Below are 15,794 nucleotides of genomic sequence, written 5' to 3'. Positions count from 1 at the left end.
CTTTCATGAGAAATCCAGATGTCATTACACAGACTTTCTAACAGAAAACTGAACAGCTCTGTATCCATTTAAACAGCTGCAGTAACATTTAATAAAAAATATACAGATTTTTTTTTTTTTTTGAAATTCATATATAACAGCAAGGCAATAATGAGGTACAGCAGAACTATTTGGAACGGTGTTGCTCTCTACCCACGCACCTTTGTTTGTGCAGGCATCTTGGTCTGCATTTTCACTGTGGTGGTCTCAGCTCTAGATGCATCACTAGTTGTTGGTAACTTTGGAACTATTCTGGACGTCGTTGTCACTGCGCTATCCTCATCTTCCTCAGCACCTGAAGACAAAACAGATGACATTTCACTGACTTTGTAATAGGTCTGGAAGAGTTTCACTTTTTGTTACAACGCTGAGGGTAGAGTGCTTGTATGGCCCACCCTTGGCAAATGGCCTAGAAAACAATGCCTGTTAAAACTAAAACGTGAGCCCTAAATCACGAGGGGGATGTTCACCCCAACTGATCCCATTAAAGAGGAAGGGAATCATCAGCTGGATTGAACAGCGATCAGGAAATTACAAAGACATTTTTGAAACAGAAGGAGCAAGCCTGAAAAGAAGTATGAAAAAAAGCATGAATGCCTGTAACAAGGGATCGACTCTGGAATGGAAGCGGAGCTATTAGAGCTAGTATGACTCTGTTCCAGCAATCATCTCCAGCTCTCCTATGGCCACCATGGGGAGCAGCACCTTGGAGACACAGCAAGGGTATATGGGTAGGGGTTATGGCTGACTTATGCACAGTTTTTCCCTGTGACAAACTGTTTCAATAACAACAACAAAAATCACTTCTCTAGAGCAAACCCATTAGACTCTTAAGTATAAAAAACCAAGCAGCTTCCATCTACAGAAATACTGCTATTTTATATATCAGTCACTAGGAATTCACATATTTTTAAACCTCACATAATTCAAAAGCCCTTTTCTTTTTAAATGCAGGCTTTTTTTTTTTTTTTTTTTAAAGAGGACAAAAAAAATCCCTTCAGAAGACCTTACATTTCATTTCCTCCACATTCAAAGCTCTGCTGGAGTATGAAGGCTCCTTTATAATACGATAATGGATATGTCTAATAAATATCCTTTAGTGATACTAGAAGGGAGAAGACACAGACAATAGACTAAATTATTGCGAGGTCTGAGAGATGAAAATAATAGATCAATCCACTTCTCAGGAATCTCAATATGTGTTCTGCTCATTACAGACACCAGTTGCCCAAATAACTATTGGGTAATATGTCTAGCAAATGTTCTTAAAAGTAATTCCTAACAAATAGAAATATATTTTACAACAGAACAGCATGACTCAGTCATTCCAAACTGGCTTTTATCTTATTTTTCTAGAGAGAGAAAACAAGCTGAAAGATGAAGCACAAAAACAAGCTTTGAACTCATGATCAAGAATTATATATATCTGGCTTTGAAAGAAAGGGTATTAACAAGGCAATAACTATGACAACTCCTGTATGATAGAAAGGAAAAATTAAAATAATTAAAAAAGCAGCATATGAAAACTGCCAGCATAGAATAATGGAGAACCATCCAGAGATACCAAAATTACAATGCAACTGCTCAAAAAAGACCTCACAACAAGAACCAAGTGTTTCCAAAAATACGACTCAAAGATCAAAAAAAGAAAAAAAACCAACAAAAAAACAAAAAAACCATCCTGCTGCAAAACACAGGTGAGAAAAGATATCCAACAGGAACATTTTTTCTGTCTTTGCCTTAAGAACTTTCTGTGAGAAATAAAGAGTTCTATGGATAGTTCAGCCTGCTTTACCTTTCAAAGTTTTTGCAAATTACACAAGACATTCACAGTCACGGAAATTAAAATCTGATGATCAGATTAGAGATCTGATAAAGCAGACTTTGAGAGTATAAGAACTTCATTTTTTTTTTTTCCTCTTTCTGTGAAATGACAAATCTAATTTAATCCAAACCTTTAAATGCCACCTTTGCTTCAGGCAATAGTAGTGTCCGCCTGATAAAGCAGCAAAACTTACAGGTCTGAGCCTCTCTGGTTATGGAGGATGCAGGTCTTGGGTATTTCAACAACTGGTTGACTAATCTAGCCTTTGGCCTGGCCACTAGACTTGCACTACAGACCTCCTCTGTCTGTCTCAGAGTAGTCCCTGACAGTCCCCAAACTACTGAAGCTCCTGTCCTCTAAGTCTGACTCAGGTACTGTTTCAGACACATCCCCATAGCTCATGCCTTGTAATTAGTTTTATCTAGACAGGCCTCTGCTTGGCATTAGCGGGTCTACACAAGAGTAGGTACTTCTCTTCCTAAACAGACAGTAACATTATTAGAATTTCCTGTAAACAGGATTGAGAGATCAAAAAAACATTCTCCAGAACACAGGAGTAAAATTTTATACAGTATCATGTTCTCTAAAAGTTAAAAACAAAAAAAAACCAAAAACAAACAAACAAAAAAAACCACCCACAACAAACACCCTCTCTCCACACATCCAACTAGGAAACAAAAATCTTACCGTGTTATGAATGTAGCTTCCAACTAGATTGTTAAGAAACATACTAGGAAGTATAAGAGTTCACATTTTCCTCTCGAAAATCACTATCTCTTTAGAAGGTTTCTGGGACTGGTCAGCTTAGAGATAGTGCTGGGCATTAATTGCCTTAAGACTCTACAAGTGGATAGAGTCTTCTTAGTGAGAGCACCACAAGAACTCCACAGTAATTAAATCCATATCCATGTGGAGAGCAAAGAATTGAGATCTCCCTGCCATCACAATATCTTTTATCCATTGCAATTTCTTCAGGACTTCCAACTGTTATCTTCACAGTGATCACAGTAGTTCTAGATTGTGCTGTGGCATTGGAAATATCTAACAGCCCATAGTGATGTGCCTATGAGCTGCGCCATGAATAACAGCAGCACAGATAGATGCCCCTTCACACTCCTGTTGCTTGAGGAAACTTGCCAGCAAATCAAGACTGTGTCATCTTAAGTTACTGTATAAACCCAGAGTAGTTAGCACTCTTAATCTGCCAAGTAGCCAGTGATTAACTCTTCCTACCAAACACAGTCATTTCATACTATCTTTTGGCATCATGTTTGTTTGCTGTTGCACAACTTCCTCTAGAAGTACTGCCACCACAAGCAAGCCTGGCAAAAGGCAGGTACACACAGAACCATCATCTACCTCACATCTTCCATTTCTGTCATCAGTGTGGCACACACCTGACTGAAATACTTTCAGCTGGCTTATCTCACTCCAATTTGCATAAAAAACTTCTAGCCCAACTCTTCATCAACACAGCAGTGTTATACAATCAGGGATGACACCATGACCATATTAATGCTCTATCAGGGAACTGCAGCTGAAATAAACAGGGACTGTGCATGAATGTCCTATCTCTGTTAATTCTCACAGGAGGAAGGAAAAATATAACAACGCAAACTTGAAGAAAGAATAGAAGGAAGAGTCTTAACTATATTGGAGTACAAGATTGTGTCCAGCACAATAAAAGCACACTCGTAAACAAGATATATCAAAGTAGCTTTTTGTGCTAAAGGTCTTGGAGAAGCAGGCAGTCAGTGTTGTGAAGCATGATCAAGGCTGGTGTAGCAAGGGGATGGAAGAAGTCCTGGCTCCAATCCAACCCAAAAGGCACATGAAGTGGGAACTCAGGAAGTGGGGAAATGAATACTTGCTGCATTCCTTGCACCCAGTGAGAAAAAACACACTGGGAGACAGGATGCCACTCTCCTGGGGTGCTGCCAGGTGCATTGTCACCCAGGGCAGGAGCACTGAGAATTATTAGGCAGGGAGAGGAGAAGAAGGGGAAGCAGAAATCTGCACCAGATTCTGACATGGATTGCACAGACTTGTCTATCAAGAGTAACTTCACAGAAGACACAAGATTCAAATAGATACTTTGCCAATGAACTTATAGATTAATCTAATAGAGATGATGCCTTTCCTGAATATAATGATACTCGTGCTGCAAGACCAGGGTTCAGTTAAGATCTTTCATGCCAGAGCTGAAAACAGAAGTAGTTACTAACATTTCAAGCTGTGTCTAAGGAGGAAATCTTTGAAACTAATTAAAGAGCATCCAAGGGATGGCAAGAAAGATGGTGAAGGGCCTACAGGGAAAGATGCATGAAGCAGCAGCTGAGGTCCCTGGTATGCTCAGCCCAGAGCAGTGAAGCTGAGGGGAGGCCTGATGGCGGCTGCAGCTCCTCACAGGGAGCGGAGGGGCAGCGCTGAGCTCCGCTCTGTGTGACAGCGACAGGGCCCGAGGGAACGGCATGGAGCTGCGTCAGGGGAGGGGCGGGTGGGGGTCAGGGACAGGGTCTGCACCAGAGGGCGGTGGGCATGGAACGGGCTGCCCAGGGCAGTGGGCACGGCCTGAGTGCCGGAGTTCAGGGAGCGTTTGGACAGATCTCAGACACGGGGTTGGAATTTGGGGTGGTCTTGCATAGAGCGACGAACTGGACTTGATTATCTCTGTGGGTCCCTTCCAATGTGGGATATTTTATGATTTTTATTATTGCTTTGTCTGAAGATGTACACTAAAAAGAGTTCTGGAAGAGTCCTCTCAGATTAAGGGATTACAAAAAGGAAACAATACACTCAATTCACTACAGATTTCCTGCTGTCAGTACGTGACCATAAGGATGCAGGCATGGCTCCATCAAAAACTGATGACCAAAATATTCGGACAAAACAGTTGGGTAAATTAATATGAAAGTACGTAAAGAATAAAAAGGCTATGAAACAAAGCCAAAATGAAGAAAGAAAAAAAAAAAGGAAAAAAGAAGTAGAAAACCGTCACCTTTTTCAGTCTCTTCAGAAAAAGCCCTCAGCCAATTTTCAGTTAAAATGTGTCATGCTTATACTGACATTTGTCCACGTTAATGCTGCTTGCAAACCTGCAAGGGCAGTAACAGTGGTGCTGACAATTTCTGTTTATCTCCATAGGCCTGGTGGCAGCTAATAATTTTCATACCAAGGAAAGGAGTCAGCATGTTGTCATCTTGGATCTGTTTGCTTAGAGTAGAATTACATAGAAAGAAAAGCACTTGAGTAGGAAGTCTCTTGCAGCTAGGAACATTACCTCACTGAGTATCAAGTAGAGAGAGACACATTTAACACAGGATGAGGAAAATTCATCACTGCTACAACCAGAGGACTCTTTGTACCTTGAGTAGGCTGTGAGGATGAGAACGAGAAAAGGGAGCTTGCTGATTTGCTTTGTTTTTGAGATTATTATTTTTTTTTAATAAGTAAATAAATTAGGTTATACATTGCTCAGAAAAGTATTTGAAGCTGAGACTTCGTTCTTTGTTTAAAAGAATTAGCTTTTAGTACTGTCACGTGAAATCTTTGGAGGGGCACCTAGACAATCTCAGTCTACAGTGAGACTTTTTTTTATTTACTTTCTCTTAGGTAAGGGGGAGCGACTGCCAAAGGCTGCATGAAGTACTCAGATTTCTTGGTATGAGTTATATACTCCATCTTCTATCCATGACTCAAGGCTGAACACAGGAAAAGGCAGAAGAGAAAGTAAAGTATTGCTGTAGGTGAGGTCTAGTGGTACATTCTGTTTCTGTTCTTTGGGCTCTACTTCCGTTGAGATGGGTGAAGGAAGTCTGAAGTGTGCTCTTGTATAACTCTCATCTTCAAAAGAAGGACTGCATTTTGAATCATCCACGTTAGAAACAGCTCAAATGCCATAGAGAGATGAAAACAAAAGAAAACAGACTATTCTCCATACCACAGTTCACGGTCAACCTAACTCCTTTTCTGAGGCTTACAAAATAACCAGCATCTGAAGACATGACAGAATGAGATGTTGAATGAAAATGCAATTTTCTCAGAGATCAGAATTTCATTTAGATGGTCCTTGGAACTGTGAGAAACCATTGAATATTTTTTTTTTTCTTTTTTTTCCCCTCAAATCTAAAATTTTTCATCAGAGAAGTCTGCGCAGGTAGGTCTGTTTTAGCCTCTGATCACAGTGAAAGACCAAATTCATCCCATGAAAGGCTTAAAAAAATAATCCACAAATTATCACTCAGTTGCAAGTGGCCAATAGGCCTGAATTTGTCTGACACCAAAAATAAAACCTCTGATGACTTCATTTTTATGTATCTTTGAACCTCCAAAGAAAAGGAAAAACAAAAATCTACCTATGGGTTACAACAAAAAGCTATGGGTTACAACAGTAACAAAGACAAGGTGCTATAAAAGAAGAGCTCAACCTTTCAAAATTCACAGAGGTATGTATAAACAGATTACGAGATGTGCAGCAACAAACAAGCAAGTAACACTTGGTAAATAATGGAGATTTCCACAACAGCTCAGCAAATACTGACAGCAATAAGGAAACACCTCTTTCAGAACTGGCACACAATCCTGCATTTTACTGCTTGGAGTCTCCCAGTTAGTCTGAAAGACATTCTACAGTGAGGGTTTTCTAAAAGAAATTATTAATGAGGTCTCACTGTCAGTTTTTTGAAAAATTATGAACTAGCTACATGCATCTAATGAGAGTTTAAGTCTGAGAATTCAGTATGTTATGTTTATGAATTTATTTAGCTTCTATGTGGATATAATTACCTCAGAGAAAACTGTCACGTATTTGGCAGTTTCACACTTCTAAATTTAAAAGAAAAACAACAAAAAAAAATACACGGACACAATGTTTACATGAACCTGAAAGCATGAGAGAAAATGAGATTGCTCCTGCTATGATTTCACACGGACTGCTAAATTAGCATTATGCCAAGTGAAAAGGAAGCTTTCTCTAATCCTAACTTCTAAACTCCAGAGAGATCTTTAAAAAAAAAAAAAAAAAAGGAGGAAGGGAGAGCAAAGAAAAAATAAAACAGAGTGGGGAGAAGTGAAATGATGCAACTAAGGAGTAAGAGCAGAAGGTTAATATTTAAAACCCAGGCCTCAGAGTTGCTCAGTGCTCTGTAATAGAGCGCTGATCGTACTCACTGAAAGTATCATCTCTGGCTCACACAGGAAAACTGCACAGCTTTCTACAAATAGCTGTATTGCTTCTTACACATTGTAAAAATCAAACTGTGACATGCTGTCTCACCTGAACCCGACCCAGAAGAATAATCATCATCATCAATGGGATAGACGCCTGATGCCTCTTCAACAGAGCTGTTGTCCAGGTATAAATCTTTATCAGAGGTCAAATCTGCTCTCTGGAAAACAGATAAGAGTGAATGGTTAGAAAGATAACAGTTCCTCAGCACAGCCAGCTCTTAATCTTCTCTCTTATTTCCAAAGTTGATGTTGGTATACTGAACAGTTTATGCGACACATTTGTTGAAGACGTTAAAAAAAAAAATTGTAAAAATTATAGCATAAAAAATATCCAAGTCTGCCCAATGAAAACCAAGGAATCACTCAATCTGTGGGAAGCAAGTCTCCTTCAGCTCACACTTCATCTCATTAAATGCATGAATGAATAAACAGGATTTGCAATATACTCTCAAGAGCTTCTGTAAAAAGAAAGAAGTAAATCCCAGGATTGAAACCCTCTGTCAGTACCTCAAATATACAAATGCTAGGGCTGTCATCTGAAGTCAGTCATTTGATCTCAAATGGAAAGCAATAAGAGCACATATCAGAAAACACCTCTGATACACATTGAGCCAAACTTCACTAAACTCTCTACAAGGTAGAGTGAACAACTGGGATGACAAAATACAGATATTTGAAGGACAGTGCTGGTGACTAAAAATTATTACATATTTCCATCTGGATGCAACAGCAAGTCTACTAAATTCAGGTCAGGCAAAGTACCCCATTTATAAATTAATACATCTCTCCTAAAATTCAGCTGTAGCTTCAGCAAGCTATAAAATTGGATTCTTCTGACTTCTATCACATGTCTACAGATTATTCCCTGCAAAAGAGAAATTCTGATAACGTGAGCTGATAATAGAACAAGGTATCAGTAATTGCTGTAGATTGACAATTCAAGTTTTGAAAGATTAGAAATTGTCTTCTTCCACAGCAGCGTATGTTTTCTCAATAGAGCATAAAATAGCCCACAGGTGCCATGTATTTTTTGTTACTAACAAGATACCTGACAATATGATTGCTATTAATTTTACCATAATTTCTGTGAACACTGGGTTTGCCACAACTTGTCGAAAAAAGGAGAAATATTTCAGTTGCAAACAGAGGTTTTTCAGGCAGCACTGCTGTGCTGTGCTGGCACAGGTTACCCAGAGGCTGTGGGGTCTCCTCCTTGGGGAAGTTCAGAAGCCACCTGGACGTGGGCCTGGGCCCCCTGCTCTGGGTGTCCCTGCTGGAGCAGGAGTGGGCCAGAGGGGCACAGAGGGCCCTGCCAGCCTCAGCCGTCCTGGGGTTTGGGAATTCTTTGAGGTTTAAGTCAAAGTGCAATACAGTGCCAATATACATCTGTTCTGTATCTCACAAAACTTTTGTTCCATTCTGAGTCCCAGGGTTATCCAATTGTGATTACATTTTACTGCATGGCACTGATGGTCCACTTTACAGAAAATGTATTGTAGCTATACTAACCTGTGAAAGGGGTAACTCCTGTATGAAAAGACCCATATCTGAGTTTCCAAGGTAGCTTTTTCCCCACAGGTCTAAAAAATAGAGTATTTCAGAATAAAATACCTTTGCACTAGAGATACCTAAGACTTCTCTAATAATTCTGAACTAAAACAGCCCTCTACGGCTTTCCTTCTAAAAAGGAGAAGAGAAAATCGTGCTACTTGGTCAAAATCTTCTCTCCTACTGCAGCTTTTACCTGTGCAGTAGGGGGAGATGTGCTTCTTGTGGGGAACAGTTTTTAAGCCAGGTTTACGGAAGGCCTCCTCTCCACCTCTGCTTCCAGTTCACACGGTCTGCCCGAAACCGGCTGCAGTCCAAAGCAGAAATTCAAGATGACGTCTGGTCACCATCAGTGAACTTAATTCCTTTAAAAGATGTCTCCAAAGGAAGCCTTACAGTGCCCTGGTGGGTGTGAAGGTGGTATTGTAATTAAGACTCAGCTGAGTCTGTTTATGTATGGGAAAACAACTCCCCACGGCAGGACAAATATCCTGCCATTGATCACACTGCGACAATGGGACAAGTCACTTTGCCCCACTTTACTTTCAGCCACAACCACGGTAAAAACTGCTCAAACCTCAATGTCAGGCAGGAAAAAAAAAAACACATATAAAAAGGAAAAGCAGGTGGCTGCCTATGAGTTTAAAAAGCCACATAATATTACCCACTATACCTTTTGAATAAGCATTACCAACTCCAAGCTGGGAAAAAATATATATACAATCCACCTGTAGAAATCTCCTAACAACGGAAATTACCAATAGAATTTGAGGACAGCTGAGAAACAGCTTGAGTTTGCAAATGCTAATGAATGAAAATAAGCCTGCATGACAACAGAAGCATCCCAAATCCATGCCTGGAATTTTTACTGTTGAATAAAAACACAAACTTACCAATCACTTTATTTTCCCAGGCCATCTCCCAGTTCTTTCTATATCAGAAGCAAATTTAGCAGATTTCAACAACCAACCAACCTTCCCTCCCCCGCACAAATGCACCTCCCGCAAAACAAACAACCCTGTTTTGTTCCTCTAACCAGCCTCAGAAGAGTCAGCACAGCCTGTAAACATCCCTGACAAGTTCTCCCGATGTCTCTTTTTCTGCAGGACAGCTGAGCAGCTAACCCAACCCAGCCCCAGCTTCGAGTGCCTAGCCAGACAGGCTCCCCAACATTCACTCCCTTTTTTCCAATGAGTTATGGCTTCTTGTCTGCCAAAAGCCATTATTTCTAGCTTCGCTGAGATATCCTCAATTTTAAGGCAGCTGAAAATAGAGGATCAGAAATGGAAGAAAAGCCTGGGTAGCTTTCAGCAGCAATTGTAGCATTCATTGTACTTTATTCTGGGGATGCAAAGGATACACAAGATGAAATGTTATTTCATATCTATATTGTGGATGGCACGACTCTATTAGAATGAGAAAACTATTCCCCATGGACTCTTACAGATTTAGTATGCTATTTACCATATGGAGAAATGTATGTACAGTGAACCTCAAGCACATTTAGATTAGACATCAAACTCCATCTGAAGAATGGGCTGTGCAGCTTCTCTAGTCAGAAAGTCCATTGCTGAAGCCCATTTCCATTACAAATGGTTTTCCCATAGGAGCCTCAGAATACAAGCCTCTTCTCAAAGCAGAGAAGCAAAGAAGTTCTCTTTGGCTTAAAAATCCCCAGGCAGGAGCATGGGCAAATGCACTGCACTCCCATACAGCCTCTTTGCAAGCTGGCTAGTAGAGCTAGAATGGGGCTAGAGCTAGAGAAGAGCTAGATCATCCCCGCTATGCCCAAAGCTTGCATCTCATCTCTTTCCCCAGTTGCTCAGAAGCACACAAGTCCATTTGGAATAGAAATTACCTTAAGAAACAAAATAGAGAGAAGTCAAACAGTTAACATTTTTGAACAGCCATTAAAAATATGTCTGGAAAGATTAAACTTAGAAAAATGAGAGCCAGTTAACGGAAATAAGAATACTTCACAGTGCTTAAGTGAGTATCAAGAACTGATGCTACACTTTGTAATTTTATGCTAAATAAAAAATAAATTTAATATTTTCTCAACAAATGTTTTCTTGCTGGTCAGCTGGGAATCAATGGGGGTTCATGGACTACTTCCAGGATGTCCACAAATGGTAAGCTGGAAAAACAAGTCTGCTGTCAGTGTGCTTAGACAGAGAAAGGTCTGTACTGGCACTTCAATACATTTAGAAGGAAGACTGCAAATTCTAATTCCATAAATCTTTTCTAAGCTACTCCGAAGGCCAAATATTTAAGAGATTATTTCCCATGGCTAACAAATGAATTGATGGCTCCCATGTCACTTTTATGTAACAACGTTATTTTCAGTTCTATTAAAACGGCAGGAACACCAGGCAAGGATGTCTCCGTTATCAGTCCTTTAATCTGGCCCCGAAGCACAAAAACTGCTCATTACCTCTTGACAGAGATCACATTCTCGTCCATCATTGTTATCCCACTTACATTTTTATTCCAAGAATAAAATGCTGCAATCCTGTGACCTGAATACTTCACACAGTACACGCCAATGATCATTGCTTCCTGTCTGGTTATTGACTGCAGTGGCATAAATTTAAATCTCATGGATGTAGTGTAGATTAGTGCTCATTAAGTACTAGATAAAAGACACTCCCATACCAGTCTATGTTGAATTTGAAATCTCAAAGTTTACTGAAGCTACCATTTTTAACGGTTTCTAACTTAAAATTCGTATCATCCAGGCCATACTTAAAAAAAAAAAACAAAACAAAACAAAACACCATCATTCTGGCAAAAAAAAAAAAGAGGAAAAAAAACCTTTTTTCTGACTTATCTTTTCATGAAAGGCATAAGCCATTAATCACAATTACAATGGCAAACAAAAGTTGAAAATGTTCCTTAGACAACTATAGGGTTGGAAATGGATGGCACACTTCTTAGAAAAAATAAAAAAAACTAAAAAAATGAAAATCCCTAAGGCCCCTGTTCTAGACATTCCCTTTTGCAGACCTGCTGTTACATTCAGTCCTTCTGTTACGTGAGCATGATTTAGGGGGTAAGACATCAAAGACACGTATGCCATGCGAGTGAAGCCAACAAAACCCGTGTGATGAGCAACGGAGAAGGAAGAGGAGGAAGTCATGTCTACCACGCAGCACGCCGTGGCTGCTTGAAACTCCATCAGAACAGCGATGAGTAACTGACATATGGAAGGAAACATTTTATTACTTACAGATGCACTCAAATTTATTTCTTTGCCTTTTTTGGTATATCTATGGGATAATGAATTTGAGGTTTGCAGCAGGGTTATTAATGGTACATTGCCTCCCTTTTTCCCCAGATGGAAATCCTTTAGATGTAACCTGTTTAGTATGCGCAGAACGAGACTCATATTTTAAAAGTGATGTTATATCACAAACCTTCAAGCCAGAAGGCTCTAAAAAATTTGCAAGCATTGCAGCTGTTGATTAATTTGAGATCTCATACGTAAAAAGGAGAAAGGAAAACAGATTTTCCTTTTGTTAAGAGATTATGCTGTTCAATTAGTGCAGGTATAAAAAGCATGTACAGCTGGTGATTGTGAGTTCATCAAAGTGATGAATTGTCCATAATATTACATTTTTGGAAAGCCACATATCTGAATATATTCATCTATAGCTCAAGGGCCCTTGCACACTCTCGTAGAAGGGTGGAGAAAAGGCAGTTGCAAAGGAAAAGCTTTATTTCCTTGAAAGCTTCTTGCAGAAGAGACTGTGAACTGTGCCCTGACAGCATGCAGACCTAGCAGACAGCACAAAGGCAGCAGACATCTTGCTAATGCTGATTGCAATTTCTCTATTTTTCCTCATCTCACCAGGAAGCCTGATGAGACTCTGATGTCCTCTTAAGAGTTTGTTAACTTGGTCCAGGAATAAGAATTGCCCAGAGAAGTTATGGGTGCCCCATCCCTGAAGGGGCTCAAAGTCGGTTTGGATGAGGCCCTGGGTAGCCTGAGCTGGTGGGGGACAGCCCTGCACACAGCAGGGTGGTGGAATTGGAAGGTCTTTAAGGTTCTTCCAATCCAAGCCATTCCATGATTCTTCGCTTCTATTTTAAACAAGAAACTCTAGTTCTTTCCAGAGAATCGTGCTATCCAGCTGGCGTGCTTTTCTTGCCATTTTCTATCCCATTCCCATACACAACCTCAGGGATGAGCTGCTGCCAGCTTGACATCACTCACTCATCTCCTGCAGCTCCACACAGCCCGCCTGCACTCCACTGCACATACCTGCTTTTGAGGGAGGTCTGTTTGTTATCAGATATGACCTTCCAGGCCTGTTTTCCAATAATTGTCTTATTGCTGATGCCTTTTTTCCCTATTCAGTGATCAGTCCTGCAGTTGGGCACAGAAGAAAAGGGAAGGAAAGAAGCAGTCTCTCTACTTTCAAGGTAGTCCCTATTATTTCCTTTTAAAGTCGTGGTAGCTATTTTTAGGGACTCACAGGCCAAGCTCTTCCCAGCAAAGCCCAACTTCCCGAGGTGGAAGAAGTAGGGGGTGGAGGGGGTTGGTATGCTGGTGAGCTGCTGTGGGATTTTTTTCAAAAAAAAAAAAAAAAAAAAAGATGCTAAGTGTTAGCAATGTCATTTGTGTACAGCACTCTGAGGATCCCCCATTTCCTTGTTTGCAGAAACACCAGTGATGTTAGCGCGGTGGGTGCCTCCACAGGAAAGCTGCCCCACACCACAGTTGGGGTAACTGCAATCACAGCAAAGATATTCTTCCCATAACAACAGGCACCAGACTGAATTTTGTTTGTTTCAGAGACAGTGTTTCGTAGGGATGCTACCATCTGCTTTGCTCATTTCCTCAGAATGCTTCTGACACAAGGACCATCTCCTAGCATTACCTCAGATCTCCATGAAACCCTGTATGCTCTCCCCAGAGTGCCACCTCCCAATGCCAGTCCTCCTGCTGTCCCCAGATGCAATATGAAAACCAGCCTGGCATTGGTAGCCGCCTGCACAGCATTTCTTAGGCCTTCCCCCACCACTGATTTTTGGCCTATTAAGCAACCAGGCTGGATTTCAGTGACTCATTTCAGTAGGGCTCATTTCCAAAGGTATTTTTAAAAGTAAAGAGGACATTCACTGCCCTTCCTCAGGTAGGGGTGAAACAGCATGTCAGCTTTGTGTAAGCATCCCTGCTGACACTAACGGGGTGTTTGCCCGTGGCCCAGTGCGGCCTGGTGCGGGCAGAGCTGCTCTGGCGCCGGCAGCGCACGCCAGAAAGATTCTTCACGCTGCCTGCACTCTGTGTGTAAGAACTCCCTGATGCTGCACAAAACTATAGCTTGAGGCTTTCCAGCTTCTTCTGATGGAGGAAGAAAGGGTCTGACCGTTCGTGGCTGCTGAGGAAAAGCGCTAAGCCCAAAATAAACCTGAGTAGTGAATAGAGCCTCTGCTAACACAAGCATTCAGCAGCAGAGGAGTCCACCAAAGAGCTGATTTACAGATTGCCTAACGTCGAAGCCAACAGTCAAAATATGCATGCTTTTAGGATGCACACAGTCTGTTTTGGTAATTAGTCTGGCATAACAGAGGCGTATTTGACAGCGACAGAATTAATCAACGCTTGCTTAAGTCGGGCATTTCAGCAGCCGCATGGCTCACATTGAAGCAAACCACCTCACAGCCATGGTGCCCACAGGGAAACACTCAAAGCCAAAGAGCACCCCAGGGCAAGAAGACATGAAGAAGCCACAGCTACCGCAGCCATTCCTCACTGGTGGCTATATACCAAAACAGTGGCTGTGCTGCAGTCACCAGACCACAGCTCACGCTCTAACGAAGTTGCAGAAACTTGTGTGCCTGTTTTCTAACGATCAGCTGTGCTTCAGAAATATTCCCCAACATGCAATTGCATGCTGTACGGTACATCATGTGATAAAAGAACTTAAAATGATAACAGAGGAACTTAAGTTTGACTAAAAATGGTTTTCCTCCCATCATAAATGCTCCACAGATCCTTCGGCTTGCTCACAGCATTGGAGCTGAGGCCTTTCCTGCCTCGAGGACAACATCAATGTCCTCTAATGTTTTGGCCTGACTGAGGTAAATTCCAATGGAAAAAGCTTCTCTCTTTCCACTTCCTCTCACAGCATCTGATTTCCAGCTGTGCATTGTTTATCTACTAAGTGCACACAGAGAAACTTCTGGTCTGTTAATCCAGTCCCTTGTCCATAACCTGCACTGCTTGGGGTGGGACAAGGAGGCTTGTGCTGGATGGTGGCGATAAGCACTGCAACAGGAGCAAACAGAGCTTTCCACTCTTATACGTCTGGGACAAAGGACATATCCAACAACTTACTCCACACTCTCCAGCTATGACAGATACTTAGGAGATAAGTAAGAGAGAATCCCAGTTATCCAACATCCCTTCAAGGCTATCCAGTGATGCTTTAGCCCACAAGAGGTTGTACTAAAGGACTTCTAGCTGAGCAAGACCATACGTGGGTCTGCCCCTATAAAATACAACTTCATCATCTTCCCTGCAGAACATACCTACTCCTTTATTCAGTCATACAGAATCTTCTGAAACAACAGAAGACCAGTCAAGGCTATACCTCAGTGAAAAGCAGAGTGGTCTTCTCAGAAGTTGTCCCATGGCCTCAACTCACAACTCAGCATGTAAAATTACCTAGATTACAGGATATGAAACTGCAGCTTTTCATTTGCTTTCTACAGAAATAAAAGTCCTGCTGTTTGACAGCAATTGATGCTAGTGACCACTGCTGAAGTGACCAGCCCTGTTACTCCCCTGCAGACCCACAGCTGGGAACTGTGTGGTCAGCCCTCCTCCACAATGACAACAGCTTTGGATTCGGAGGGTCCCTTGGTCCCATGGCCACATGAATTCACACAACCAGAAGAGGTTGCTTAGAAATGATAGAGCAATAAGGGAAGCTTGATACAAAAAGCCAAACAAACAGCACTGTCATGCTGTTTACATGAAGCCCCAGATTTGACCTCATTTCACATTCCCTAACTTCACACCAACAGGCCTTTCTATCTGTGAAACCCAGAATCAAACACTGCAATTCAGTTATCTCCTTTACCTAGAAAAACCTCAAGATAAAGCAATTATAGTTTCCCACATAAAAGCAAAAAGTTTAACACT

At 41.2% G+C, this 15,794-nt stretch overlaps 1 protein-coding gene across 1 annotated transcript in view; it reads right to left on the bottom strand.

Moving 5' to 3' along the window:
- The window catches only part of SDC2 (syndecan 2), a 55,115-nt gene that overhangs the window by 2,169 nt on the left and 37,152 nt on the right, over positions 1–15,794 (bottom strand). The window contains 2 exon segments of the mRNA NM_001303220.1: positions 201–334; positions 7,140–7,251. Coding sequence (NP_001290149.1) covers positions 201–334; positions 7,140–7,251 — 246 coding nt within the window.

This window comes from Meleagris gallopavo, chromosome 3, assembly GCF_905368555.1.
Source record: "Meleagris gallopavo chromosome 3, MGAL_WU_HG_1.1, whole genome shotgun sequence".
Taxonomy (NCBI): Eukaryota; Metazoa; Chordata; class Aves; order Galliformes; family Phasianidae; genus Meleagris; species Meleagris gallopavo.
This window is presented reverse-complemented; position numbering and strand designations above follow the sequence as displayed.